A 27060-nucleotide genomic window follows, 5' to 3' on the forward strand; every position below is an offset into this window, starting at 1 on the left:
TAAATGTTAAGATGTCCTTTAGTACCAGTGAGGATGTAATTCTTATTGGAATCTCACACCAGCTGCTGTCTGTGCGTGTGCCTGTTAATGGCGGTGTGTTTCTGGGTAAGATTATACTTAGACACGTTATTTCCTACAAATGAGGAGTAGCAATGTTACCATGGTTTCTTTTGAAAACATTTCATTTTCAGTAAATCATTCCACTATTTTAAAATTATTTGCTTAATATTGGGAAAACCTTTTTAAAAAACCAAAAACAGACCACAAACAAACAAACAAAACAAAAACAAAAACAAAAAAAACACCCAAAGGCCAAAAAGACACTAACTTACTTTTGGTTTATGAATCTAATAAATTGAAATAGCCAATAAATCTTTCCATAAATACATTTAGACTTGAGTGATCAAATTTCCCCAGTGTCTGAAGATTCTTGTTCTGGTTGTTGCAGCTCCAGCCTGGGCCCCTTCTCTGGGATTGGAACTTTAGGCAGAAGAGTTAATTAATGCTAATTGGGCCAGAAAAGCTCTGTGTGATTCTCCAGAAGAGAGACGTGGAGCCCAGGCAGCGTTTGGGCAGCGGCTGAGGCCGGTGTCGGGGCAGGAACCGCTGCGGGATTTACTGCAAACCTCTGACCTGGGGAGTTGGGCCGTGGGGAGCAGCGGGCCCGGCCGGGACGAGGGGGGCGTTGGGAGGTAGAAAAGAAAGCAGACGTTAAAAACTGCAAGCGCAATGATGCACCAAGGAAAAAAAGAGAGTATGTTACGCTGAAGCTTTAATTGTGAGCGTGATCTTTTCCAGTTTGGGTTAGGACAGGGGTCAGGAGATGCTGAAAAGGGCGGGAAAAGCTCCATTGGTACCAGTGACGGCTGGAAATGCCCAATCTCCGTCCCATGGCCCCACAGGGCGCTGGGGAGCCCCTGGGCAGGGGGTCACCCCTGGCTGGGCTCCGGCTCCACCTGCACTAACTCAGTCCAGGGAAGAATCGCCCTGGATGGATTCAGCGAAGAATCACCCGCCCCGAACCCCCCGTGCGTGACCTTCGTTTAGTCTGAACCCGCTACCGGGCGATGCCCGAAGTTCTGAAGATGCTGAAGAGGCTCTTGTGAGTCTGAACGGCGGGGCGGGGCTGGGGCCGAGCGGGCCCCCCACGGCTGCGGACGGACGGGGGCGAAACGCTGCGTTTGACCGGGCCGCGGCCTGCGCGCCGGGCGGGCCGCGGGGGGCGCCCTCCCGCCCTGGGCCCGGCAGCGGCGCTCTATCGTCGCCTCTCGATGGTCCCCGCGGCTGGAAACCGCCGGGCGGAGGCGGTGCCAGAGCGGGCGCTCTGCGCGGGAACTCTATGGTGGGGATTTCTAGGCGAGGCCTCCGCCGGGACTCTATGGTCGCAGCCCGCCCACCCCGAGCCTCCCGCGCGGGCCCGCCGTGTTTACGATGCCGCCGGCGCCGGTTTCCTGAGGCGGAGACGGGCGCGGCGGCGGCGGCTCCCCCCAGGCGCGGCCACCGGCGGGGCCCGGCGGGCCTCTGAGGTAAGAGCGGGCGGGGGAGGCCGCCCCCTCCCCCTCGGCCCGCCCGCCCCTTCCCCCCCGCCCCCGCCGGGCCCCGCCGCCCCCGGGCCAGGCCCGGCCAGGCCGCGCCGCTCCCCACCGTCCTCCCGGCCTGTGGCCCGCGCTCCGCCGGGCGGCGGGGAAGGGCCGAGCCCCGCCATAGGCCCGCGCCGCTGCCCTCGGCCCCTGGGAGTTCCCGCCCCGCCGGGCCCCAGGCGCCGCGCTCCCTCCGGGCGGCCGGGGCTGAGGCTGCCCCCGGGCCCGCGCCCCGCTCCCCCCAGGCGACGGTTCCCCCCAGTCTTGGGGCCGCGGAGGAGCCGCCTGGACCCGGGGAGGGAGGGAGGGAGAGGGGCGGCCCGGGCCCGGTGCGGAGCTCTCGGGCCACGGCTTCATCCCCCTTCGCTGGGCCCGAACCGGGGAGACCCTCGAGATGGGCGGGGGGGGGGGCGGGAAGGGAAATAGCGATTGCCCAGCCATGGCGGTGGTTGATTACAGTTTCCCCCTTAATTTTGGCCACTGTTGCGAGCTCCGTCTTCCAGCACTCGAGGCAGCGACCACCATCGGGGTGGCTGGAGGCGAACTGCAGGCGGTCTCACTGAGCTTCTCCTCTCACAGATACCACCATCCCTCATGGCCATCTGTTATATATGGGTTTAGTCTGCAGGTTTTGTTGCTGCCAGGGGATGCTCCCGGAGCTTCGTTGCGCTTGGGGGGGGGGGTTGTGGGGGTCCCGGGGAGCCCGCAGTCCGGGAGCCAGAGCTGGCACCGGGACTCGCGTCTCCTCGCTGGCTCTCTGGCCTGACCTGCTGGGGTGTCCTGTCCTGCGCCTCTGCCTTTCGCTGATTCCTGGAAAAAACTGGAGTCCTGTCAGTCTTCTGGACGAGAAAAACTTTCCCCAAGTGTCTTAATTGCGAAATTAAGTAAATAGTATTTTAACTGCTGTACCTGGTGAAGGCAGCTTGAGATGTTAAAGAATCCAAAATTGCACCGGATTGCTTGACTATGATTTCACAAATGTTTTAAATCACTTTCCGTAATTTGTATACGTCAGTATTTGACTCTTGTCACTTAGTATTTGAGAATAAAATGCTGTCTCCAGCATTCTTTGATTTCTGACTTTATAAAGTCCCATTTAAAAAAAAAAAAATCTATAGCCTCTTACAATACTTGAGTATTGAAGTATCATTCAGGCCTTGGCTGGATTTAAAAGGGCAAAATAGAACTTCATTTCTTCCTTTGGTGCTCTCGCACTCACTTCTGTTTGCCTTAACGTACAGCGTTTATATTCCATTATCTCACTTTTTGCCTGCTGATGATACCTCGAAGCTTCACCCGAGGCTGGGAATCCACAATTTTGGCCATTTTATGAGCATTTAACAGGAGACAATCGGTGTCTCAGATAACCTGCGCTGTAAAGAGGCAAATCCAAGATGGCCGGGAGAGGAGAGCGGTGCCGCCGTTCGTGGGACACTGAAGTAAAGGGCGATTGAGAGTAAAACCTTGGGAAGACGGAAGGTCGCTGCTGCGGAGGCGCAGTGCGTCTGCCAGGGGGGCAGCTCTGCAGCAGTTTAGGACATTTTCCATCAGGGTTAGTGAAAGTTCATGGGAATGGGGTTTTCTCATTTATTTGTTCTTTTCTAATTGCTACTCCTCAGCCATTTCAGGGTTTTTTAGTGGTTCTTGAGTGGTGGCTCAGACTAAGGAACGTGGTATTAGCAGGGTATATATGAACTTTGGGGTGATAAACTCACCTTGCCCACAGTGAAGTGCGATGAGTTTCTTTGGCTAGAGAGAGAGCTGAGTCTCAGGAGTTTAAAAGTCCTTCAAAACAAACTTCATAGTTGCAGAATCCTTTCATTTAAATTAAATTTCTTTTCAAGATGTAGCTGCGTGGAGGCATTGGTTTTATTCTGATAAAGCGTCACCCTTACCTATCTGATTATAAACCCATGGTTTTCATACCGACTGGAACAATAATTATTTTCTGGCTGATAAAACATCTGGTGTTGCTTTTATGAATTCCCTCCTGTCAGTACCCAGTGACATGTTGAATTCTTCCTTCGCCCCAAAACTGGGCGGCTGGTTTCAGCTAGAGCGGTGTATTCAGTGTTGGCAGTGTACATCGCGTTCAGTGTGTTCCATGTTGGCAGTAGCTTTAACTGTGGTGTAAAAAGCTGCGGCCCTGACGTGTTCTCCGCCTTTGGTACTTCTCGTCAAAGCCTGAGAACTTGCAGGTTGAGGTTTTTCGTTGGAACCGTCTCTCTAGAAGCTGGTAGATGGCAATCGCTGTTTCAGGTGTTCACAGAAAGCCATTCCAATGGAAAACTTGTGTTTTTCCAGCTAAATAAGTTGTTTTAACAAGACGGGGGGCATGTGAGTCTTCTTGTGTGACAGTCACGCGAGGCCGAGTAGCTGCACCTCCTTTAGCCGGCGGAGAATATAAGATGCAGCAGTAGTTTTCACCTTGTTAAGTCTTTTTTTTGTTATTTTACCAAGATTCATAAACGTTGGCTGAATACTTAGTTACAGAGGTGAACTTGAAAAATGGTATTTATAGTGGGAAATACTTTATCTTTTATTCCTGTAAGTAGGACTTCACACCTGTGAGAAAGATCAGCAAAAACCTTTGTGCTTTCTCCCCGGTTTGTTTGTTTTGGGTGGTTTTATGTCTTATCAGTTTCGTTGTTTCTTGCAGTCTATTTTGGTGCTGTTGTGAGCCTTTGATGGGAAAATAAGGCAGAGAAGAACAGTAAAAGAGAGAAGGGGAGACAGAATGTGGTTTAGCACTTCAGAAATGAATTGGGTATTTCTGTGGCACTGGAAATTTGTTTTAATTTTTGCTGTTGACCGGATTTCAGTTTGACAGTGCCCTGTTTACTTGTGACAGTATGTAGAGGTACAAAATGTACATTTTTTCTTTGTAAAAAAGGAACAAATCGTTTTATATTTACAGCAGTAAGCACGCTGGGAAGCTGCACCGTGTGTTGGAGAGCGTTTGTTCCGTGCTGTAAAGGACACAGTTTCGTGTTTCACCAAACCATTGATGTCTCATCAGTTTTTTTTCTCCACAAAGTCCTGTTTTAGTCACTTTTTTGAGGAGTCCTGCGGCGGGACTCCTCGGATGAGTAAGGATTGCAAGAACAAGACTCTGCTCTCGGTGTACATTGACTTTTTACCCTCTAAGTATACGTCAGGCTGCGAGAGCTGTGGTTTATCTCAGTAGGGAAAAATCAATGACTCACATTTCCACAGAAAGAAATGTAATTTCCAGTCTCATAGCAACTGTCCTTTCAACAGTTTCAAACCTTCTGTGACAAAATGTTTAACACTCACTGATCATCTCTTAATGCTCTCGGCTGGTCCACCCACTCACCCCACCTAAAAGCATCCATTTCTACATCACCAAATCCCCGATATTGGAGGGGGGGTGCTGGCAAGGCAAGTTGAACAGTTAAATATAAAATCTTAGAAATGAGGGAAGCGTCACTGGCTGTATTACATGGAGACGGAGTGACTTTTGCAGGGTTTAACATTTCAGACTCTGTACTTTGAAGCCCTGTTTTGTATTTATACACCTTCAGATGTGTTAAAATAGGTCTGGCTGGTAGCTTGGGTAAAATATTTTTGGAAAATTATTTTACTTAGAGCAAGATATTCTTTAGTATAAATGCTTTATCTTGGTTTTCTTCCTGGATCTCGTGACTTGACTTTGTTTATTTTCACTAAAAAACAGGAAATTCAGTAAATACATTTGACAGTGAACTTCAGCACTGGCTGGGTCTGAGCCAGCGCTGACTATTGGGGTGAAATGTCCCGAAACGGGGCTCCTGCTGCTCCATCTCTGTCCCCTCGTGTCCCCATCAGAAGGTGTAGCAGTGCTCGGGGTGTCGCGGGGGAGCGACAAAAAATGCTGTGCTATTCCGTAGTAGACATCAAAGGGCAAAGAACTAATTAAAAACGTCCAAATAAGGCTAAAAGCGTTATGCACGGAGATTCTATAACGTGTCAGTGGAAGGTGGGCAGCTATCTGCTGTTCAGATTTATCATTAACGGCATTTAACTCGTTACTTTTCTTGTAGTTGATTATGGAAGAGGTGCACAAGAGCAGCAGTACCAGTTCAGTGACGCCCTCGCAAACCTCGGCCGTACAAGGTACAACACTACAGGCAGCTCAGCTCTCTCATATTGCTCAACAGGTAAAGCCTGGGCCAAATCTCAGCAAACATTGGAGGTAGTTAAGAGCCAGTTTTTGTGTGCTACGAACTATATTAATTCTTGAGTTTTAGAAACACACAGAGAAGAAAAAACGAAAGAGGGTTGAGAAAAATGCACTCGGGTGTTGGTGGACGACGTAAAATTAATCAAATGGCTTCTATTCAAAAGACCAAAATTAATTTTCCTGCTTGCACAATGCAAAAATGCAGCCCGGCATTTTTGTTAGATCGTACGTCCTTCGAAACTGTCATCGACCTGACATACAGGAGCCGCTTAGTAATGAATCGAGGGCCTAATCTTCATTTCTTTTTTCAGAAAAAGCCTTTGCAGCTCCTTTTGTAGTAATGGCAATCCCGGGTGCTCAGCACCATGGAAACACTTGGGTTTTAGCCCAACGCGAATGCATTTAATGTAATAAATCATACGAAGTTGGAAATCTGACGTATTTACTCCAAGGGAACATCGCTTTCAAAGCTTTACCCTGAATTCAACTTTCTGCCTTGGAAGGAGCGTCTCCGGGCGAGCTCTGCTCCCGCGGCCGCGGAGCCGTCCTGGGAGCAGCCCCGTTCCGCAGCCCGGCCACTGTGGACCCCACGGAGGCGATGAGATTTTGATGTGAAATTTAGACAGGACAGAGCATCAGCAGGTGTCCTGCGGTTTGTTTACGGGCTGGTTTTCTGATGTGTTTCCGTGTAAGGTTGTCACTGTAACAATATTACGATGTACGATACAGAAGTAGTATTAAATGAAAAGTTGGCTGTATGAGTTTTAATGGTCCCTTCATCTTTTCATGTATTGCAGATTAATAAAAGTAGTGAAGAAATTTGGTGAGGAAACTGGTTATTTACTTACGCATCTACGTCTATAACCTTAATCAATTTTTAAGGGCAAGGGCTGGTGCAAGTTCAACATCAAAAATACAAATCTGCTAAATGTAAGAAGCATTTTATATAGGGATAGCAGTAGTTATTAACCTTTTGCCAGGTAAACCTAGATTTCATCTGCGCCATCTATTGCAATTGATAGGTTTAAAACATTAAAGACCAGATGCCCTAATTTTTGTTTGGAAAAATCTGCTCTTTGTTCTTTTTCCTTGTCCTGAGCTCGCGTACCTTCGCTCCTGCGGTTCCCTTTGACTCTCCTCGGGCTACAGCCCTCGTGCCTTCAGCTTTCGAAGCAGGTTGCTCAGCTTTTGCTATATTGAACTCTTGTGATTTCTCCTCTGTGAAATCTTTGAACCATAGCCTCCTACCGGTTGCTTAAAAAATCCAAGAACACCAAATACGTCCGTTATTCATGCTGCCTTCTGCATTGTTAGTCTGATCTGCCCAAAGCCCTCGGTCCTGTTGATCATTTCATCTGGATTTAGATTTTAGTGCCCTAAACTCCTGTTAACTTTAGTGAGAATTAAGGCTACTTATTAGGCACTTTTATTTCTGCTTATCTAAGTCAAATCCACTCGGAAAATGGAATAAAAATGTCAAAAAATAAACTGCCACAAACGTGGGGCGTTACCGGTGCGTATGGATGGAGTTCCATGAAAGCGTCCGGGCTCCCTTCGGCTCCGTGTCGTGATTCTGAGGAATTCTGCTTCATTGCGGTTCATGTAGAACTGCATGGATTTCACTTGCAGCATTTTAATCTTTTGCACACAACGCTGCATATTTGATTTCCCCCTAACTTAAGGCAAATAAGCGACTGTTTCAGCCTTTTTCATGTGCAGATGCGTCTTTCAAAAATGTGTATCTTTAAAGGATATCTCTGTGACTTCGTTAGACTTAAAAGAAGCTTCTGCTGATGCATGTTCTCCACTAGTTTTCCTACATGTATCTACACTTTCTGGGGAGCAAACGCCGGTGTTAACGATCCTTTGCTCTGTTGTAGATGTCGCTACGTGGTCCTGCCCCCCTGACGGTTGTCCAGCTTCCTGGAGAGCAAGTCCAGGTCCAGGGCGTCATCCAGACAGCTCAGTCCTCCTCCGTCATCCACTCGCCTCAGGTGCAGACGGTGCAGGTAACTCCAGATTGTGCTAAACAACCAAACACCCGGGTTTACCTGGGTGAAAAGACTTGTAAAGGCTTGTCCGACTCGGCCAGCTCTGTCGCAGCGCAGCCTGTCTGGCCCCGCAGAGATGGCGAGCCATCCAGCAGCAGCGTTTTGGGGATACGTCGTTCTTAACGATGATTTAGGCTTGAAATTATTTGTAGTGCTCGAGTAGCCTTTGGTGTTGAAATTAAACTATTTGACATTGGCTCCCTTTGTGAAAAAACAGAACAAACCACAAATCTTTTAGTTGGTGCTCTTAACCGACGTGCAGCCAGGGTGTTTTAATACCCAAATAAGGAGAGTATAGAATAACCCGATGGAGAAAAACCTGTGTTTTGGAAAAGGCAGAGCTGAATGATGGTGGATGGACTGCTGATCGCTCACCCCATGTATGCTGTAACTCCATTTCCATGGGGCCCGAGTGTTCTGCTCGTTTGCCACCTGACTTTTTTGTACCGGCCACTTCCGAGGTGCCTCGGGGAGTTCCTGGAGTCTGTCGCTGCCCGGGGGTTACGCTGGGAATAAGTGCGCAGGGCAGCTGGGTGACGGGAAGAACTGTGCTAAAATGCATGAATTTGTCACTCATCCTTTGTACTCTGCTTATCTGTTCATACAACGTTAAATTGATAAACCGCAAAAAGTAAAGCTATAATGTATTTGCCGCTATCGTTGTTCCTGTAACATCAGATCATGGGGAAAAAACCACATTTCTCTGTGCTGTAAAGGGTTAAGCACCTGGTTTAGCAGGTTGTCTTGACTTGAGTCTCCGCTAATCCCCTTCCTGTCATCGTGTTCTAATTGCAGGGTCCCCACTGACTCGTTCTTTCCTTTTTTTCTGTAATTTATGAACATTGTGGCCTTGTTGCTCAAAGAGGGGAAGAAAGTAATACATGAGCAGCTTTTTTTTTTTAATGTTGATAGTAGGTTGCTCTTTTTGTCTCTTTTCTCTTAAGCGAGAAATGCTTTTCCCAGAGCTGCCCTCGTTCTTCCTATCGTTTTGTTGCCAGCACGCAGATAAATGTTTTGTTAGCTTGTATTTAATAAGGAACATCAGAGACAAAAATAAAATTTGCCAACTGGATGAGGACACGGTGGAATAAAGAGAAAATTATAGATAATACTTTGCGTATTTACTCCCTGATACGCTGCTGCCTGAAGTATTATTACATTCTGACCCACAAAATACACTGCTCTTCTGGCTGCATAAAAGATTGCAAGTATTTTGTGTGTTTGTCTCTGTACATACATGGTGTTCCTGTTTCCTTCCCACCACCTCCTGAGACAGTTCTGTGTGGGAGTTGCTCACCTTTTCAGACCACATCAGCTAATGAGATCGTTAGGCTTGTATGAGTTGTATGAAAATAGTAAACCATTTTTATTTCTTCACATTGCCGTCTTGAAATTTCTGGATTGATTAATCCTGCGGTTTAATCCAGGTAGAACAGCTAGATGGTGGACGTTTGTCAGTTTTTAATGTGATAAGTAGTTTGGGAGAATCTCTTGAGCTTTTCTTTTTTGCATTTGTGTGGGTTTCGTGCAGCTTTAGCTTATATACAATTAAAATGTGTCGTCTCTTCTGGGTGTTGCTGCTGAAGCGTAACAGATAACCACACAGAATGTGTTTTTTAGGTATCTTCTTTGTCTGAGAGTGAAGATTCTCAGGATTCATCAGACAGCATAGGCTCCTCACAGAAAGCCCGAGGCATTTTAGCTCGTCGTCCATCTTACCGGTAAGTACTATATGTTATATCTGCTGTATTTTCATTTGAAACCAAAATAGCAACTTCTTTCAGTAGCTTCGTATATTCAGTCACCCTCTAAGTTGCTTTCCTTCTCTTGAAACACGCGTTGGATGTGTTCACTCGGTAAACATTGTGATCATCTGCTACAAGGGAACTGGGGCTTAACCGGAGATCGGCTTCAACGTGATGTGCCAGAGGGAAAATCCTTAATCAGCTGTAATTGTACTCACTTATGTCATTTACTGAAATGAGAAGTTAGTCAAATGCCACATCCTAGCTTTTCGAATAAGAAATTTGCTAGCAACTTAACCCAAAATCTAATATTTTTTACAATAATGTCCTGAAAATTTTAAAAGACAGTTTATGAACCTACCGGCTGCTCCTGTCTGTGATTACTGCTCCCGCCTCTGCCACTGCCTTTCATTTTGTGAACGTTTTATCCACTCTTCTTAGGGCTTTCTGACGGCTTTATCTCATCTTCAGTTATGTACCAGAACAAATAACGTAGGAGGGATTTTATTAGTTTGCACGCAGTCAAAAATGGTGCTGGAAAAAAACAATTCTGAATCTTCAGTTAAAGTGGCCAGGGTAGGAACACGCGAGCTGTAAGAGCTGCGGAGCTGTTGATCCGGGCGGGTTTGGGGTCAGGAGTTGTCAGTTCTGCTTTTCTCCTCATAGAACTGCCACTAATTCATCATTTGGCCTGGGGTAAGATGCATGAAATTCGTGCTTCCATTGGTTCCTCCTTTGACTAGAAACGTGCCTGTTGTTGTAGGGCTTTGTTACGCATTGTTACATGGGTTGTTTGAGAATTATGCCAAATTAAACGCAGAAAAGAAATGTAAAGTCTTACTCTGTACTGAAAGAGCAAAAGACCTAATTTTTAAACTTTTCTGTAGTAATCTACTTCTTTTTTTTTAGTTTATTCTGACACCAGACAGAGCAAACTGGTTTTAAAGCCTATTCATGCGTGAATTAGAGGATCAGGCTGTAAATCAGAAAAAATCTCTTAATAGGCCAGTTATATTTCCCCGGAAAATGTCTCTGGTGGAAACTCTGATGCAGCTTTTACTGAAATGAAATGATGCAGCTGCAGTGCTAGCTTTCGACACACCGTTTTTCTGGAGATTACTGAAATCTCCTGTAAGCGGTGCAGGTTTTCATTGCGGGCTTTACCAGTCCAAACGTCGAAGGCTTTTAGAGGATAATGATTGAAAATCTGGAATTCGTGCTGTTCCGCAGATACACGTACTTTATAAATCAGTAGCTGACTTGAATGTCTCTTAGCTCATAAAATTATTCAAATATTTAAATAAACTAGGCTGCAGAAGGCAGTCACCTCGTACGATTTTTTTTTGAATTCCAGAAACTGTTTTATATTAAAATTTTAGTGTTTATTTCCGTAATTCAAACTAGGAATAGTAGTTTGTAACTGCAGTAACTTGTAATTTTTGCCTACTGTTAGAGCTGATAAAGAAAGTGTTTCTTTTTTTTTTTTTGTAGAAAAATATTGAAAGATCTTTCTTCTGAAGATACACGCGATAGAAAAGGAGATGAGGAGAGTCCTGGTGTCTCCACTGTTACGTCCATGTCCGTTCCCACACCTATCTACCAGACAAGCACTGGACAGTACAGTACGTTATGCAAAAATATGTGCCCAACTGGACACATTTTTGTTCACCTTGCTTCAAAATACAGACTTTATTTTTGGTCTATATTTGACTAAGGTGAAACTCAAAAGGTTTGGTTACTTATTTAGAAGTTAATACTGTTACTACGTGGAAATAGGCTGGTATCTAAAGACTTCAGATAAACTCAATGCTTCATTATCTTCATTTTGCATATTAAGACAAGACATTGAAAGGATGTTGTTATGAAATACATAGCGGTCTTCTAGTGTTAGATTTAGTCCAAAACGTAAGATCAGTGAAGATACCGTTATATATATCATAGGGCCACACAAAAGGTGTTCTTGATGTCAGGGAGGTAGCAAAAAATAAAAAACGGACTTTTCCATTATCACCTCAGCTGGCGTTGGCTGTGCTTTGAACCAAAACCAACCTGCTCTGGCGCCTGGAGCAGCTCCTCCCCATCCAGCTCTGTGCTGGGCGTTCACGCTGCTGTTTCTCACTCCCTCCCTCAGTCCTTGGCCTCTCTGGATTTTTGCTCTTTCTTAAGTGTTTCCACAGAGGAGCCGCCAGCGGTGCCCAGCCCGGAGCTGGTGGAGCTGGGGCAGTCTCAGCCCTCGGCTCACAGGGGCCGCCCTGCAGCTGCCCCTCTGCCAGCACCTCTCGTGCAAGAGCTGGTCAGAGGCGTATCACAGAATCATAGACTGGTTTGCATGGGAAGGGACCTTAAAGATATCTTGTTCCACCCCCCTGCCCTGGGCAGGGACACCCCCCACCAGCCCAGGTTGCTCCAAGCCCCGTCCAACCTGGCCTTGAACCCCTCCAGGGATGGGGCAGCCACAGCTTCTCTGGGCAGCCTGGGCCAGGGGCTCACCCCCCTCACAGCCAAGAATTCCTCAGATCCCATCTAAATCTACATGATCTCTCTGATAGTTGGAAGTGACAGAAGAAAAAAGCCTTTCAAAACTGGTGGTATTTTTCAGCCGTGGAAACAGATGTGCAGCCCACAGACTTACCTTGACCTCTGTGTCACCATGTGCAGCTCCAAACGCGTGCGTGTTCCTTTTTCTTTAAGTTGCCATTGCTGCAAACGGCTTACAGCTGGCCAGTCCGGGTACTGATGGCGTGCAGGGTCTGCAGGCGCTAACGATGACGAACGCGGGTGGGACTCAGCCTGGGACAACAATACTGCAGTACGCGCAGACGTCAGATGGGCAGCAGATCCTGGTACCCAGCAACCAGGTGGTGGTGCAGAGTGAGTACCTTGTGGAAACGGTTAGAAATACCCCTCGCTGGCGCTGGCGCAGCTTTCTAACGGTACCACCTTTTTGTGTCTTACGTTGTTATCGCCCCAGCTGCATCGGGGGACATGCAGACGTACCAGATCCGCACCACGCCAACGACCACCTCCCTTCCCCAGACCGTGGTGATGACGTCTCCCGTCACTCTGACATCGCAGACAAGTAAGACAGATGATCCGCAGCTGAAACGAGAAATAAGGCTGATGAAGAACAGGTACGTAGGTGCACGTGGGCCGCTTTGGTTTGTTAATGTGCCGAAATATTATCTTCAAAGCACAAACTGTGAGTGTTGCGAGCTCACTGTACTGGTTGTGCCATCAGTGTGGTGTGCTGCATCCAGCGACTAAAAACACCGGAGATTCTGAGCAAAACACGCTACACATTCTGTCTCACGCACTTGGGAGAAAAGAAATTGTTTTTTTCCCTGCAGATTTACTACCATGTGCGATACCAGATAACTGCTAAATTCCGTGCTCCCCGCTTGTCCCCGTGGGCTTTTCCATTTGTTTCTCTCCTCGTTTTGGTCGGGATCGTAACGTTCCTACAACAGACAAATCTCAAATCAACAATCGCTTCTGCTTGTCTCTTCCAGAGAAGCTGCTCGAGAATGCCGTAGAAAGAAGAAAGAGTATGTTAAATGTCTGGAAAATCGAGTCGCAGTCCTGGAAAATCAGAACAAAACTCTAATTGAAGAGCTAAAAACTTTGAAAGATCTTTACTGTCATAAAAGCGTGTAAGAAAAGAAGGTAAAACTTTTGTGGACTGTTTAAATTTCAGAGGAGAAATTTTTTTTTTATACTGAATTTTTTTAAACTAGATGAAAGGTCAAAAATGAAACTTTTCTACCTAGATTTCACAACTTAAAGACTATATAGATTTTATTTACAACATGTTGGTGACAAAGTACAAAAAGGAAACAAGAAAACCTCACCAAAATTCCTGCTGGCACAACTGGAAACTTTGTAAAGTCAAGATTGCATCCACAGGAAAGGACAGGCACGTTTTACGAGGCAGGCGATGAGAATTTCTTTGAAAATTTCTACTAGAGCCTCTTGTAATGGAGGCGATATTTGGTTACAGTTAAAATGTGGATGAAATGGAATCCTTGCCATAGTCGACATTATTAGTAACATTTATAACCAGTATATGTTTTGATTTCTTACTCTTTTTCAATCCTTACTTTTACTTTCAGTTATTTGTATGTAAATATTTTTATTTTAACCTGTAAGTTGTCGTTTACAGGTGCAGATGATAAAAAAAGCTAATACTTTGCTAGAGGTATAAATTATGTTTACTCTTTCTCAGCTGACAGTTTTAAAAGTTGGGTTGGTTTTTTTTTTGTTTTGGTTTGTTTTTTGTTGTTTTTTTTTTTTTTCAACGTTTGCTGTGTTTATCGCATTTTGGAAAGGGTCCGCAGAAAGTGGGAGACGCCGAGAGCGTCTGAGGCACAGGAAACTCGGTGTTGACTTTTCTCAAGAGAACTCAACCCGTGGGATCGCGTCAAAGCGCGGCGCGGGAGGGCGAGCGCTGGTGAGCGACAGTTTCTGACGAATGATTTCGCAATAGTTTGTTCTTAGATGCTGGGCATGATAAACATCTATACCTGAAAAATAAATTGTGTGCTGATTACTTATACAATTAAACACGCATTGCTTATTCCGTCTGGAGATTCTACTGTGCTTTGGAACATTTAAACCAAATAGAAGAACGATAAAAGAAAAAATTGAAGATATATACCAAAGGGTTAATGAGGTTCTAGTATATGGTTTATACGCTGAAAGTAGTGCAAAATTTCCGGACTAATTTTGTAAGGTAGGCGATATTTTGCAAAGTAATGGTATCTTTGTAAGAAAATATTCTATTGAAAACAGGTAGATGGTTGGTATATTTTGTAGCTAAATTGTGATCTTTACAAATTCTGAAATTGAGTTTATATACGTATTTTGACAGTTTATATATTTCATTTTAGTAAACAAATGAAATATTTTGTGAACCAGATTTTCAAGCATATATTTTTATGGATAGTACAAAGTCAAATGAGATCCTCTTTGGTGTAGGAGATATTTGAATTAATTTTGTATGTCTGTAGGCAACTTGCAAAAAAAAAAATGGATCCTAAAGAGTACTGGGGGAAAAAAAAAAAAGAAAAAAAAAAGAGATCAGGGCTTTTCATTCCCCACAGTTGATATTAGCTGCACATGAGATCTGATTGCTATCAGCGATTCTAGTTTGTGTGATTTTAATTTGTTTCAGGTGAAAAGTCAATGTTTGACACGATCAGGACTCTCTTGGGTGTGGGGTCTCCATCCTTGGAGCCCCTCACAAGCCGCCTGACGTGTCCTGGGCAGCCCCGCGCGGGGGCTTGGACAGGGCGACCCCCGCGGGTCCCCTCCGCCCGCCACCGTTCTGTGGTTCTGTGATTCTGTGAAATAGAAAAATGTGTATGCAGTGCTTCTTGCATGAATAATAAATACACTATTTTCCATAGTTAGGATCGAATCCTGCTTCCAGTTATGTCAGCGGGAATTGCACTATGGACTACGCTATTCAAAAGGTGTTAGAGCTACGTGTGTGTGTTGTGCTAGCTCGGATTGGAATGAAATTCAAAGATGTACTCCCTCCCTAGACGTGTAATGCTTATCATATGGTCAGCCAGTATTTCTTATGTTACTCATTTTTGAATTAATGGTCTTCTTAGCAAGCAGAGCTCTTTGCGAACGGTATGAGAAAGACTGCATTCCACAATCATGTTGGTAGTAGGCTATAAATTTTTTTTTTTTTTCGTAAAGTTTCTAATGATATGATGGTTATGGACACGATCCACGATACGTTTCCCTTAGGCCAAACTGGAGCATACATTTGTGTTTGCGATCATGTCAAAAAAAGAGTGCTTTTTTTTGCACATCAAAAATAATAAGCAAGGTTGAGAAAGCAATTACGTTGGGGAACTGCTCCAGGTTCGTGTTCGGTGCCTCCTGTTCCCGTCGGTGGAATTTCAGGAAGAGCTAACACCTCGGCACGCGCTGAGCACCTCCGGGAACCGGCCCTTTTGCTGTCTCCCATCGGGGGGTGTGCGCTCCGTGGCACGTGTTTAGGAGGGTTTGACCTACAGTTCTGAAACTCGTTTGGTAACTCCTCTGTATGGTATTTTGATCCTCACTGTGTGCTGTTGTTCCTTTACCTTCTTTTGTAATACGGAATAATAATAATAAAAAAAGCTATCAAGTGTTAAGACTGTAAAAAAAAATGGTGGCCACTTCTTTCTGTATTCAGCAAGTGAAACAAATGTAGTGCTGCCAGACATAATGATAGTAAATTTTTATCTTCTTAAAATAGTGTTTTGGAAAGAGCAGCTCGTTTTTCATCATGGAAATAATAAACAGTAACATGAGTTTGCTCTTTATCACTTATCATGAAGTACTTATTTTGGATTTACTTCAAAATCTAGATTATAAGAGAATAAAAATCTATATCCTGAGAGTAAGAGACATAGTACCTAATACTGTTCTGCTGGTTATTTCCAAACAAAAGTACCTGCTTTATATGAATTGTAAATATTTGTTGAAACAATTAGATGGTTGCAAATTTTGACCTTGGTAAATAAAGTCGCCAAAATACAATTCTGATGTTCCTTATTTATTTCTAATTAATGTAGTACTGCAGTCATTCTGACCAAAGGTGCGTATATTGTGCGGTATCGGGTCTTTGACCGTGGCCAAGAATAAATATTTAGTCTATGAAATAGCACCCAGAGATCTTTTACCTGATGTGTGCTTTCAGCAGGCAGAGTACTAAGTTATTTGTGCGTACAACTTAGTCGTCACTAAAAATAATTACTGGAGAATACCTTTTGTCTTTCCACAGGTTTTTTTCCCTTATTAGTTTTCAGTAAGCTGAGCCGCAGTTAACCAAAACCGTGTTGTGCTCTGCTAATTCACCCGGCAGAGGGAGCGTCTCCGCCATCTACAGAATCGTGGTGGTGTCACTAAGTGGTAGCGAAGGTTCTGGTGGCTGGGAAAGCACAGAAACAGGGGAGGTAACAAGTATTTTCACTTGGTAACGTTTCTATATTTGATTTCATTATTGGGGTCAAGGCTGTAATCGTTTCCTCTGCTGTTAGTACGGATATCAAAGGCAGGAAACAAAAAAGATACTACAATTGCAAACATGACTTCTGGAAAAAAAAAAAAAAGTGTATGTCCTTTGGCTCTTGGATTTATTCTGAAACAGGAGTTGGTTTGTTCCAAAGTTTGACGGGCAGACGAGACCTCTGGGAGGATGACACGATGGTTTGTCCCTTTAGAAAGTCGACACAAGTACCGTCCATGTCAGAGTCAGAAAGATGGCGAGTGGAACGCTCGCGGGGTTCTCAGCCGTGCTGCTCAGCAGTTTGGACGTTAGCCATGTTCTGTATTGTGATAAGCGGACGTAGATCCCAGGATACGCTGGTCGGCCGCAGCCCAGTCCGAAGCTGGAAATCCCGATGAGGTAGTATTTGTTGGTGCCAGGGTGATAACACGCTAAAGGTCCACCGCTGTCTCCCTACAAATAAGCAATATAAAGAACTAGTAACATATTCCTGGCCGGGAGACAAGGCAGAAGTCAGTCAGTAATGCGTCCGCTTTTTTTCTTAACTCTTTTTAATCAGCTCAGTTAACCGGACAGTAATGACAGTAATACGTGGCTAGTAGAACGCAGACAAACTAAGACACAATGGGGTGACGCTGGGTGACAGTACCGGGACTCGAGGCCCGTGCCTACCTTAGTTTCAGTGTCTTTAACTAAAGTTCTGTTGTTTCTGTGCCTTTTAATTCCAAGGCTGGTCCCCCTAAACTTTCTCTCTCCTCAGTTAACGTGAGCATACAGTGTCCGCACAAGGTGTAAGTGCCGAGACCAGGGTAACGAGGGCACAGCCCCGAGTCTTTGCCACATCACCCGCTGAAAGGGAACCGCCGAGGAGAGCGGGAGGTGTGTCAGGCAGCGTACTTATGAACGCCTTACAGTCCTCTATTATAAATGTCTCCCTATCACAACTGGTGCCCCGGCTTTTGCATGCCAGCGCTTTTGACCTGAGAATTGTCTTTTCTGAGAAAGAGATGCCGATTGCTCAACATTTAAATCAAAATCTCACCGTATCACAGAGCCATCGCGCTTCCCAACGCTGCTGCTCTTTCAACAGCATAGAAACAGGCGGGATGCTCGTGCGCTTCACACGCGCCGTGTGTGTACGGGGATACCTGTGTGTATCCACAGGTGTGTTTGTGTAATGCGTGATTCATTAACATCTTTGTGGCAAGTGTTATATAAAATATGTTTGAGTTCTTTATCTTTTCGCTTTGTTACCTTACTCTGGTCTTCTTCCGAGCGTCACTGAATTCTTTGTGTTTTCGAGGTGTGTTTTTGCTTTGGAATCACCATCTCGCCTCTCTATTTATGACGCTTTTGCAGCAGGACATGTTTTCTGCTTAACATTTGTGCCATTTTAATGAATTATGCTACAACTGCTGGTCATCACGGTGCCCCTGAGCCGCTGGCTGGGGGGTTTCCCTGGTGGCCGGTGGGGCACCGTGTCCGTTCGTACCTGGCAGGCATCGATGCCTCCGAATCGAGAGCCGGCACAAATCATGTTCTTGTTCACCAGCCCCCCATACGATTCCGAACCGTTACAGATGCTGTAAGGAATGATTTCCACTTGAGCTTCTTTTAACACAGCCGAAGTATCACCTTTAACAGAAGACAGCATATAGAAAGGTAAAATATTTATGCTGTTGTGTGTAGCAATTCTTACCGTGCTCCTTTTTCCCCCTGTTTAGCGTAAGCATGTTTCTGTACAGGTACAGACATGTACGTAATACAGAGATTGTGCCGCCTTCTAACAGAGTTAAACTTAAGTGGGTTAAGGACTTGCACACTTGGATTTGATGTAGTTTTTTGCAGTTCTTATTCTGAAGAAACGCCGATGGCAATAATGCCGCTCACTAGCCTTGCTCCGAATGTCAGCGGCGACTTATCGGCCAAGCTTGTACGATCCCCAGCCGTCCTCGAAATTTCCACACCAGAAAGACGCAACAGCACCAGCTGACAAAAAATTTGTGCTCGTTGTGATTAAAGGGAGAATTTGAGGGAGTGCAGCCACTTGTAAAATACACGGGGACCCCTGGGTTCACAAGGCACGGCATCAGAATTGTTTTTCAATAAAAAAGCCATTTCTAGCAGACAGCATTGAGTAGCCGTACCATGAATCTGAAAGTCAGGCTGGCTTATTTTCCTTTTTTTTGTGTTATACGTGGAAGAAAGGCTAGAAAACTTCTCTTTTGGGTACACCTGCGTAGCTCTAACCTGCTTTGAATGGAAAAACCACTGAAAGCAGACGTTCAATTGCGGAAGGGTTCAATTTGTTGTGTGGTGCGACTATAACCTTATAACTCGATCAGCAACGCAAGGGAAGGTTTACCTTGCTCGGCCGTGCGTCCCCAGCCGCTGATGAAGCATTCTGTCCCGTTCTCCATGCCCGGGGGAAGGTCTGGGGGGGGTAAGCAGATGGGCTGGATGTAGCTGCTGTAGCGAACTGCGTAACCCAGTTCAAATAACGCAATGTCGTTTTCAAAGGTTTCTCTCTTGTATTCTGGGTGCACAGTGATGCTTCTGATCTTTCTTTTTACCGTGTGTCTGCCGTTTTTCTGCAGGTTATGCACGCCCAAAACCGCTCTCCAGGAATATGGGCCCCTAAGAGAGAATTCATGTATTTTTTACCATTACGTTCAAGTAAGTAACGTTTCTTGACGGCATTGATTTAACCAATTGTTTTACTGTTGGCTTACGCGCCTTTAGATATACTCATTGAAAATCCTGTAGTGAATACTTTCTGGAACAAATTTGGCTAATTACCATCCTGTTTTGCACACTCAGTTTGTCTAAGGCTGGTTACGGCTGTTAAGGCAAATTCGGATTAATGATTTAAGCTGATGCTCAGATTTTGCTTCCCACCCCACCTCAGCAGAGGCCACCCGGGAGATAATCTTTTGAAAAAGACGAAAACACGGATTTATTTTGCAGAAAGGAGGTAGGCTTGTATCCACAATGCTTATAAAGACTGTGTTTGTACGCAGATTTGGGAAATCCATTAACTAGAAGTTACAAATAATGAATATCGACTTAATATTAAATTTAGAAATACGGCCAGGACCATTCAGACCCGATTTCTATTCAAGTACGTTGAGAAAAAAATCTTCACTGACACTAAGTGGGAATTGAATTTGGACTGTGATGAGCAAAGGGCAGGCTGTAAAATTCAGATTAACCTTCAAAATTCTCCAGAGCGTAAAATAGAAATTAAATTGATTATTTGCAATATGATGCCTCTCTAAATTAATGTTTGTAGAAGGGCATTTAAAGAAACAAGGAGCTAATCTAACAAAGTCCTGATAAATGATAAAATTCCAAAGTTCAGAGATTTTTACAGTTCAGTTTCCCTCTAGTTCATGGTTATTTCAACACAGTCAATATGAACCTGCACGAACTGGATTTCGTAACGATGCTAAAGACTATGAAAAGACGAGAGTGATGAGAACGCTGAACTGCAGCAGAGGTGCTGGAAGTACAAGGAAAAGGCCAGTTCTGAGGAATGTTGCTATTTTTTTTTTTTTTTTCCTTTTTACAACGTGGTAAAGTGCCAAATTGGTGGTTCTGTTAAACAGGAAAAATGGAAACCGCGTTAAAACTACAGAATAGTAATGTTTCTAATTTAAATATTGCAACATTTTCTTCTTGCAGTGAGCTTTACTAGTTTAGAAAAATGTTCTTAATCAGAAAAATTAGAGCTCCATGGGAAAAAAAGCTCCCAACCTAACAAAAAATGTCACCTAGATCAAAAGCAAACAAGCCCTCGTTGAAAATAACAACGGTTGTTCTGGGCCAAGCCATAAGGGCATATCCCACACGTGTTGATGCTGCCTTACAAAGATGTAACTTTGCATCCCGCGCTGGGCTGGTGGCTGTCACCACACGGGACCGGTACAGCGAAGGTGACAAAGGGGACACACAGCCTTTGGTCCTTAGAGCTGCGACCGGTCCCTGGGATGGGCCCTGTCAGTAAACGGGGGTTGCAGATTTGCATCTGCACGGTGGTGCTGCCCCGGGAGAGCTCGGTCTGGAGCCCGGGAGGACACAGAGCTGCTGGAGCGGGGATGGAGGAGGCCCCAGAGATGCTGGGAGGGCTGGAGCCCCTCTGCTGTGGGGACAGGCTGAGAGAGCTGGGGGGGTTCAGCCTGGAGAAGAGAAGGCTCCGGGGAGACCTTCCAGCCCCTTCCAGTCCCTCAAGGGGCTCCAGGAAAGCTGGGGAGGGACTCTGGAGCAGGGAGGGGAGCCATGGGACGAGGGAGAAGGGTTTTACACTGCAAGAGGGGAGATTTAGGTGAGATATCGGGAAGAAATTGTTTGCTGTGAGGGGGGTGAGCCCCTGGCCCAGGTTGCCCAGAGAAGCTGTGGCTGCCCCATCCCTGGAGGGGTTCAAGGCCAGGTTGGCCGGGGCTTGGAGCAACCTGGGCTGGTGGGGGGTGTCCCTGCCCAGGGCAGGGGGCGACACTGGGTGGGCTTTAAGGTCCCTTCCAACCCAAACCATTCTATGAATTGCCTTTGTTCAGAGGTTCACCTACGACATCACCTGTGGTAGGGGATGCTCTGCTGACCTACTGCGCCCTCCTCGTCGTTAATAACGAGCTCTCAGGGTGAATACGTACTCCCTTCCTGCCACGCAGTGGCCCGCGGTGAGGACCGAGTTCTTGTTCACCAGAACTCCCCCGCAGACGTGGGTGAAGTGGGTGCCGGGCCGGCGGAGCTGGAGGCTGACGGCCCAGGGCCAGGCGCCCACCTCGGCATCGTGTCCCCCCACGACGCGGGACCCCGGGATGACGTCCAAGAGCGGGCGCTCCCCGCACCCTGCCAAACACAACAGCCTGTTAACATCGCTCGCACTGGAAAACAGAGCTTTTGGGGTGCTGGCAGCATTTTGGGGGGGGGGTTGATTTTTTTTCTTTTTTTCCTCCTTAATCTACAGCGTTACTTGCTGTGGGGTATCTGATGTTTGCCGCTGGAGCCCCGGCTTCTGGGTGCTTCCATAGGTTGTACGAAATGTGTGTGTTTCACCTGGTTACAGGCACGTTTCCTGCATATGGATTTATTTTGCGCACTGATGCTGAGCGGGCTCCAGCCGCTGTGTGAATTCATCTCGTTTCGGTGCAGACAAAGCCCTCCGTGTGTTTGCGGGACACCCTGGGCCGCCGCAGCCCATGTGCCCCCGCCGTTCTCCCCCGCCATCCCCTCAGACCCTCCGCCCGCCCCGGACCAGCCCCAGTACCCTGGGTGAGAGCCGTCCGGGCCGCCGGGCCGGGCAGGGCAAGGGCCAGGGCCAGGAGCAGCGGCAGCATGAGGGCGGCGACGGGCCCGCCCCGCCGTGTCCTCCCTCAGGGGCCGCAAAATGGCGGCAGCGCCACCAACGGCCGCTGAGGCGACGGCGCCCGGCGGGGAAACATTCCCCCCTCCCCGGCCCCGAGCGCGGAACGTTCAACACGGGGGTTTAACGCGGCGGTGAGGGGCGGTGTTAGCGGCGGGGAGGTGGCCGAGGGGCGGGGGGAGGGCGGTGTTAGCAGCGGGATGGCGGCCGTGAGGGGCGTGTGGGGAGGCAGGGCACCGGGCCGCCCCTCACACCCCGGCGGCGGGGGATAAACGCTTGCGGGCCGGGCAAAGGTGGGGAGGGAAGGGCAGGGCAGGGCAGGGCAGGGCGGCTGAGGGTTGGGAGTTCAGGCTTGCAAGTTACAGGTTGGGAGTTCAGGGTTTTTGTCCGACTGCGCCTTCTGCGGGGCTGGGATGCCAACGGCGGGTCGCGGTTTCACCCCCCGCCAGCAGCTGAGCCCCCCGCAGCCGCTCGCTCACCCCCCGCCATGTTTGCACGGGGGAGAGAATCGGAAGGTCAAAAGGGAGGAAAAACTGGTGGGTTGAGATAAAGACGGTTTAATAAGTAAAGCAAAAGCCGCACGCAAGCGAAACGAACCAAGGGATCCGTTCCTGGCTCCCCATGGCAGGCGGGGGGTTCAGCCATCCCCGGGAACGCTGGGCTCCATCCCACGGCATGGTGCCTTGGGAAGACAAACGCCATCACTCCCGCTGTCTCTCCTCCTTCCCCAGCTTTACACCCCGAGCACGCCACGGTGTGCTCTGGAACATCCCCGTGGCCAGCCGGGGTCGGCTGTCCCGGCCGTGTCCCCCCCGGCGCCTGCTGCCCCCCACCCATCGCTGGCCGGGGGTGAGGAGCAGGAACGGCCTCCAGAGCTCCGCAACAGCCAGAGCCACCGCTGCGCTGTCACACTCTCCCCATCAAACCCAAACCACGGCACCGCTCCAGCTGCTCACCGCTGTCACCTCCGTCCCAGCCCAAACCATGACCGTGGAGGGGGGGAGAGCGGGTCGAGCCCAGCGCCGGCCTGCAATGGCTGCCCCCCAGCGTGGGGAGCACCCGCAGGGATCCCTTCCCGGAGTTCATCAGACGTAGGCAGACGTTCCTTTGAGTTAATACGTTTATTTTCCTGCCTGCTGGGCTGTTTTCCATTCTCCTGCAGCCTCCCGGCATCCTGCATGGCTGCGCTGGGTCTGACACGGCACCGTCAGCAGCACGAGGGCTTCAGAGACGCTTAGAAAACTGACCCTCTCTTCTCATTTGACACTTGAATCAGAAAGTTAATTAAAGTCCTTCACCGCGTTGACTAGATTCGGAGGTCTGGATTAGCCTATGCCGTGTTGTGTTGTTTATGCCAAGGACTCGGGGGGGCAGGGGAGTGGGCTGTGAGCTACTTCACGGCATACCCAATGATGTGGGGCTTGATGGGCGTCCAGGGCAGCGCCACGCTGGTGTGCCGCAGGCTCAGCTCCGAGAAGTTGGCCTGTTCGAGATTCTTCCAGATCTCCCTCGTTAGGCAGCACCCGGCAAAGACGAGTTTCCAAGTCGGATAGCAGACCTGCTGCCAAAAATACCTCCAGCTGGAACGGTCGGCGGCCACGTGCTCCAAGAAATAAAAAACGCCTCCCTGGGGAAAACAAAGTCGTTTTACAGCGCAGGCGCCGGGGCCCGGCTGAACTTCTCCCCCCATTCCCGCCTCCTCCCCAGTACAGACCAGTGCCTGTGCCCTTCCCTCGCTCATCGGCATTCTCCCACCCCTTCCCTGCTTTTGTGGTGTCAGTTGGAATTAGTGTGAGCAGGAAACTTGCAGAGACTGAAAATGCCTGTTCAAAAAGCGTGAAGGGTGTGCTTACTCGATCCCGCTTTCATTATAGCAGTAGTTTGTTGTCTTTTTTGTTTCAATTACAGCTGCTAGCATGTCATTTTTTTCCAAAGGAAACTAAGAAATGGGTAAATCCTGCTCAAGCTCAGCAGTTTTTGACAACGCAAAGGATTGTCTTGAAAGTGCCATTTTAAAGACTGAAAGTCCATTGCAAAAAACACCCCAACAAAACAGCTTTTTTTAAATCTTTAACTTGATTAGTATATTACAGGGAAGGCATTTCATGAGACTGTTGCAGTCATACAGGTAGATCAGCCCCACTTCTAACAGGCTAAAGCAGTTTATTTAAAATGCAGATTTTCACTCTGGCTCAAAGAGCTTGCCACCAAAGAAAATCTGGTGGGGGGGGGGGAGAGACAGCACCAGAGGAACCAGTTCGGCTCTAAATGCTAAACCATAATTAATTACTTAGAAAATTAATGGCAGATCTAGTTGGCAGACTATGTTACTTTTAGGGGTTTGCTTTTAAGACCAGGACGGACCGACCAGTGTGTTGCTCCTGCTTTGCACCATTTGGCAGTGCCGAGTGGTCGTGGGGAAAGAAACTGGGTCTGCTTTGTATGCTCAAAACCAGCTCTTTTTTCTTCCCTTTTTTTTTTTTTTTTTTTTTTTTTTTTCCTTATCTCTTGGTGCAGTGCCTCTGGAACAGATGATAAAGGTAACAACAGAGTTTTTATTCAGATACTCACTGGTCGGAGCACTCGCAGAACCTCCCTCAGGGTGCCGTTCACGTCCTGCACGGAGCAGAGGACCAGGGTGCAGACCACGGCGTCCACAGAGCCGCTGGGCACCTGGTGCAGGTCTTCTCCTGCGGCGACCAGGAAACGCTCGTACTGGACGTGCTGGTTCTTGTTCATGCTTCTGGAGAGGCCTTGCTGGAAGTTGGGGTTTATGTCGGTGCAGGTGACTCTGCAGCCTGGCGGGTAGAACTGGAAGTTGGGACCGCAGCCGGTCCCGATCTCCAGCAGCTTCAGCTCTCCTGAGGGGCTCTTGAAGTTGGGTAGGTTGTGAAATAGCTCCTGCTTCTGCTTTTTCACTTTACTTTCGTGAACTGCAGAAAGCTTCTCTAAGAAGAAAGGGAAAAATATCTTCTTGCAGAAAGGCTCCCATATGCCCAGGAAGGACAGCAGGTAGATGGGCATGGCCAGCAACGCCAGGCAGGCGCGGAGGAAGAGGATGCTGGGCTCTGTCATCTCCAGCGTGGGGCAGAGGAGCAGCACTGGGCAAAACTAGTTCTTCTGCGTGTTAGAGACCTTGAAATTCAGCCCTTGAAATTCACGCGCTTGCTCTCTTCCTCCTGGAGTATATTCAGCTCCTTGGACCGATCCGGTAGACTTTTCTCTAAAGCTGATTTTAAAGTCCGGTCACAGGCAAGGACAGGGGACGCGGGAGCGCGTCCCAGGGAGCGTCCCAGCTCCGGCAGAGGAGGAGCTGTCAGGCTGTTACGTACCCTGCATAAACTGGGCAGTTCAACTTCGTGTGCAGCCACTGGCAAAATGTCAGAGCCTGCCCTAATTTGGCATTCAGCAGCTTCAGGTTACAGGTCGTAGCTCTTAAAACCACGGTATGTTGACATGAGGGAGCTGAAGGAAATTAATCTAAACTCCGGATTCGCTGTAGGTGTTTCATTAGGAGTTTAATTAACATTTCAGTTAAAAGGCATTTGTTTAAGACTTAATTTACCCCCCCTGTTGTAAGTGGCTGGATGAGCTAGGCAGCTGCTTGCTCTGTGCTCTCTCTGCAACAGCAGTTTTCAGTCTTTCCACTTTGTGGACACCTAAAATATGTCGGCGTGCGCATACGGGCTCCTCTGCAGTGGAGGAGCTTGCCGTCTTAGTTATCCTCCAGCCCTTTGGCAACCACGGAACAGAGAGAAAACGATTTATTAATTCAGTAATAGTGGCACGCAGTATATGGCTTGGTTTTATTATTAACTTCAGCAGCTGGAATCACCGATTCAGTCGACGCTAAATGCATTCTGGAAAACTTTTTCAACTTTGCAGTCGGCAGTGCTTTTCCAAAGGGCTTGGCAGCAGCGTGGATCAGCCGCGGGCACTGAATCGCTCTGCCCCAGGTGAGCCTGGTACAGGGAAGGGAGGACTTAAGGTCCTCGGGGGTGTGGCAGGGACATTTTTGGGGGTCCGGAGAAGGGTGGAGACAGGATACCTGTGGGGTGACCGGGAGGGACAAACTGGGGATGTGATGGGACAGAGGGACCGTGGGGAGGGGTGTAGAGTACCAGGGAGGGTGTAGTGAGGGGGAGGTTGGTCTCTTCTCCCAAGTAACCAATGAGTGGACAAGAAGAAACGGCCTCAAGTTGCACCAGGGGAGGTTTAAGATGGATATTAGGAAAAATTTCTTCACCAAAAGGGTCATCAAGCATTGCCCGGGCTGCCCAGGGCAGTGGTGAAGTTGCCATCCCTGGAGATAATCTAAAAGCTGGGCAGACGTGGTGCTGAGGGACATGGGGGGGTCTATAGGTGTCCATCCTCCATCCAGACAATTAAGAGAAATTATATCAGCAACTTACACAGCGTACAGCAAAACCGGTGAAGAAAACCACAGCTCCATCTTTAATAAAGTCAGGAATTCTAGGAAAATGCAGTGCTCCTGGAATAAAGAAAAGCAGGCTATTAAATCATCTGGGCACCCCTGAACACTCGTTACAAACTTACTGACTTGAGAAGAAAAAGGAAAAACCAAAAAAAAAAAACCCCATCAAGTTGACTTTCTACTATTCAGGCTGCAGAACATCAACTGGTTCTGAAGGTTTTAGCTCAAACTTTTTACCTCTGCCTCGCTAAACACCAAAACACGCTCAGCCCCGGAGCTGCAGCTGACCGAGCAGCGGCAGAGGAAGCCGGCGGCGGAATGAGCTGCTGGAGAGAGGCCGGGGCTTATATACCCTCTGGCCACACCCACTGACACCGGGCCACGCCCCCTGCTCACTGCCCCCGCCCTCTGGCCACGCCCACCGCTCTCGGGGGGCCCCTCCCACCGCCCTTCCCACAATCTCCCGGGAAAAGGTGGGGGGGTTTTTTTTTGGCCTCCTGCCTTCCGTTCCCGGCAGGGGAAGCGCCGCCCCTGGCTGGTTCCGTTCGTGAGTTCTGAGTCGCCTCTGGTGGTTCTCTCACCATCTGTCTTTAAGTGCTGTCAGCTTGTGGGTGCGGGGAAGAGATTTCCGCGGTGGTGGCTTTATTTTTGTAATCTGCGGGCGTTTTGGGGGTTAGCCGGTAACCGTTTTCTGTGGT

At 47.7% G+C, this 27060-nt stretch overlaps 3 protein-coding genes across 10 annotated transcripts; 1 reads left to right on the forward strand and 2 right to left on the reverse strand.

Moving 5' to 3' along the window:
- Nucleotides 1–1191: 1191 nt before the first annotated feature.
- ATF1 (activating transcription factor 1) lies at nt 1192–16096 on the forward strand. 6 transcript variants are annotated; one of them, XM_074565175.1, is made up of 9 exons: nt 1212–1526; nt 5624–5740; nt 7644–7772; nt 9435–9535; nt 11051–11181; nt 12251–12430; nt 12531–12690; nt 13069–13222; nt 13885–16096. In XM_074565175.1, exons 1-8 carry the CDS (start codon nt 1272–1274, stop codon nt 13211–13213), a joined length of 1218 nt encoding a protein of 405 aa, XP_074421276.1. In that variant the 5' UTR covers nt 1212–1271; the 3' UTR covers nt 13214–13222; nt 13885–16096. The 6 variants fall into 6 exon arrangements, with proteins under 6 accessions (XP_074421277.1, XP_074421276.1, XP_074421275.1 ...); XM_074565174.1 differs by having other exon boundaries at nt 1215–1526; nt 13069–16096; XM_074565178.1 differs by having other exon boundaries at nt 1318–1526; nt 5624–5696; nt 13069–16096.
- Nucleotides 13824–22913, reverse strand: TMPRSS12 (transmembrane serine protease 12). The gene is made up of 5 exons (XM_074564786.1): nt 22884–22913; nt 21215–21525; nt 18931–19202; nt 18058–18200; nt 13824–17018 (listed from the first exon to the last, which is right to left on the reverse strand). Exons 1-5 carry the CDS (start codon nt 22911–22913, stop codon nt 16776–16778), a joined length of 999 nt encoding a protein of 332 aa, XP_074420887.1. The 3' UTR covers nt 13824–16775.
- TMT1A (thiol methyltransferase 1A) lies at nt 22465–27060 on the reverse strand. 3 transcript variants are annotated; one of them, XM_074565184.1, is made up of 4 exons: nt 26944–27060; nt 26340–26419; nt 24499–25659; nt 22465–23554 (listed from the first exon to the last, which is right to left on the reverse strand). In XM_074565184.1, the coding sequence occupies exons 3-4, from the start codon at nt 25000–25002 to the stop codon at nt 23318–23320; spliced, it is 741 nt and encodes a 246-aa protein (XP_074421285.1). In that variant the 5' UTR covers nt 25003–25659; nt 26340–26419; nt 26944–27060; the 3' UTR covers nt 22465–23317. The 3 variants fall into 3 exon arrangements, with proteins under 3 accessions (XP_074421285.1, XP_074421284.1, XP_074421281.1); XM_074565183.1 differs by lacking the exon at nt 26944–27060 and adding an exon at nt 26600–26677 and having other exon boundaries at nt 24499–25889; XM_074565180.1 differs by lacking the exon at nt 26944–27060 and adding an exon at nt 26600–26650.

Source organism: Larus michahellis, chromosome 22 (genome assembly GCF_964199755.1).
Source record: "Larus michahellis chromosome 22, bLarMic1.1, whole genome shotgun sequence".
NCBI lineage: Eukaryota > Metazoa > Chordata > Aves > Charadriiformes > Laridae > Larus > Larus michahellis.

Excerpts from the sequence above, each read along its gene's own strand:
- ATF1 (XM_074565175.1), top strand. The coding sequence starts at position 1,272 with ATGGTCCCCGCGGCTGGAAACCGCCGGGCGGAGGCGGTGCCAGAGCGG. Across the intron at positions 9,536-11,050 it reads GCTCGTCGTCCATCTTACCG|AAAAATATTGAAAGATCTTT; the intron begins GTAAGTACTATA and ends TTTTTTTTGTAG. Across the intron at positions 12,691-13,068 it reads ATAAGGCTGATGAAGAACAG|AGAAGCTGCTCGAGAATGCC; the intron begins GTACGTAGGTGC and ends TGTCTCTTCCAG.
- TMPRSS12 (XM_074564786.1), bottom strand. The coding sequence starts at position 22,913 with ATGGTTTGGGCTGGGACGGAGGTGACAGCG. Across the intron at positions 19,203-21,214 it reads CACTGCGTGGCAGGAAGGGA|GGGCCCATATTCCTGGAGAG; the intron begins GTACGTATTCAC and ends ATTCTCTCTTAG. Across the intron at positions 18,201-18,930 it reads GGGACGCACGGCCGAGCAAG|GTGATACTTCGGCTGTGTTA; the intron begins GTAAACCTTCCC and ends CTTCTGTTAAAG.
- TMT1A (XM_074565184.1), bottom strand. The coding sequence starts at position 25,002 with ATGACAGAGCCCAGCATCCTCTTCCTCCGCGCCTGCCTGGCGTTGCTG. Across the intron at positions 23,555-24,498 it reads TTCTGCGAGTGCTCCGACCA|GGAGGCGTTTTTTATTTCTT; the intron begins GTGAGTATCTGA and ends TGTTTTCCCCAG.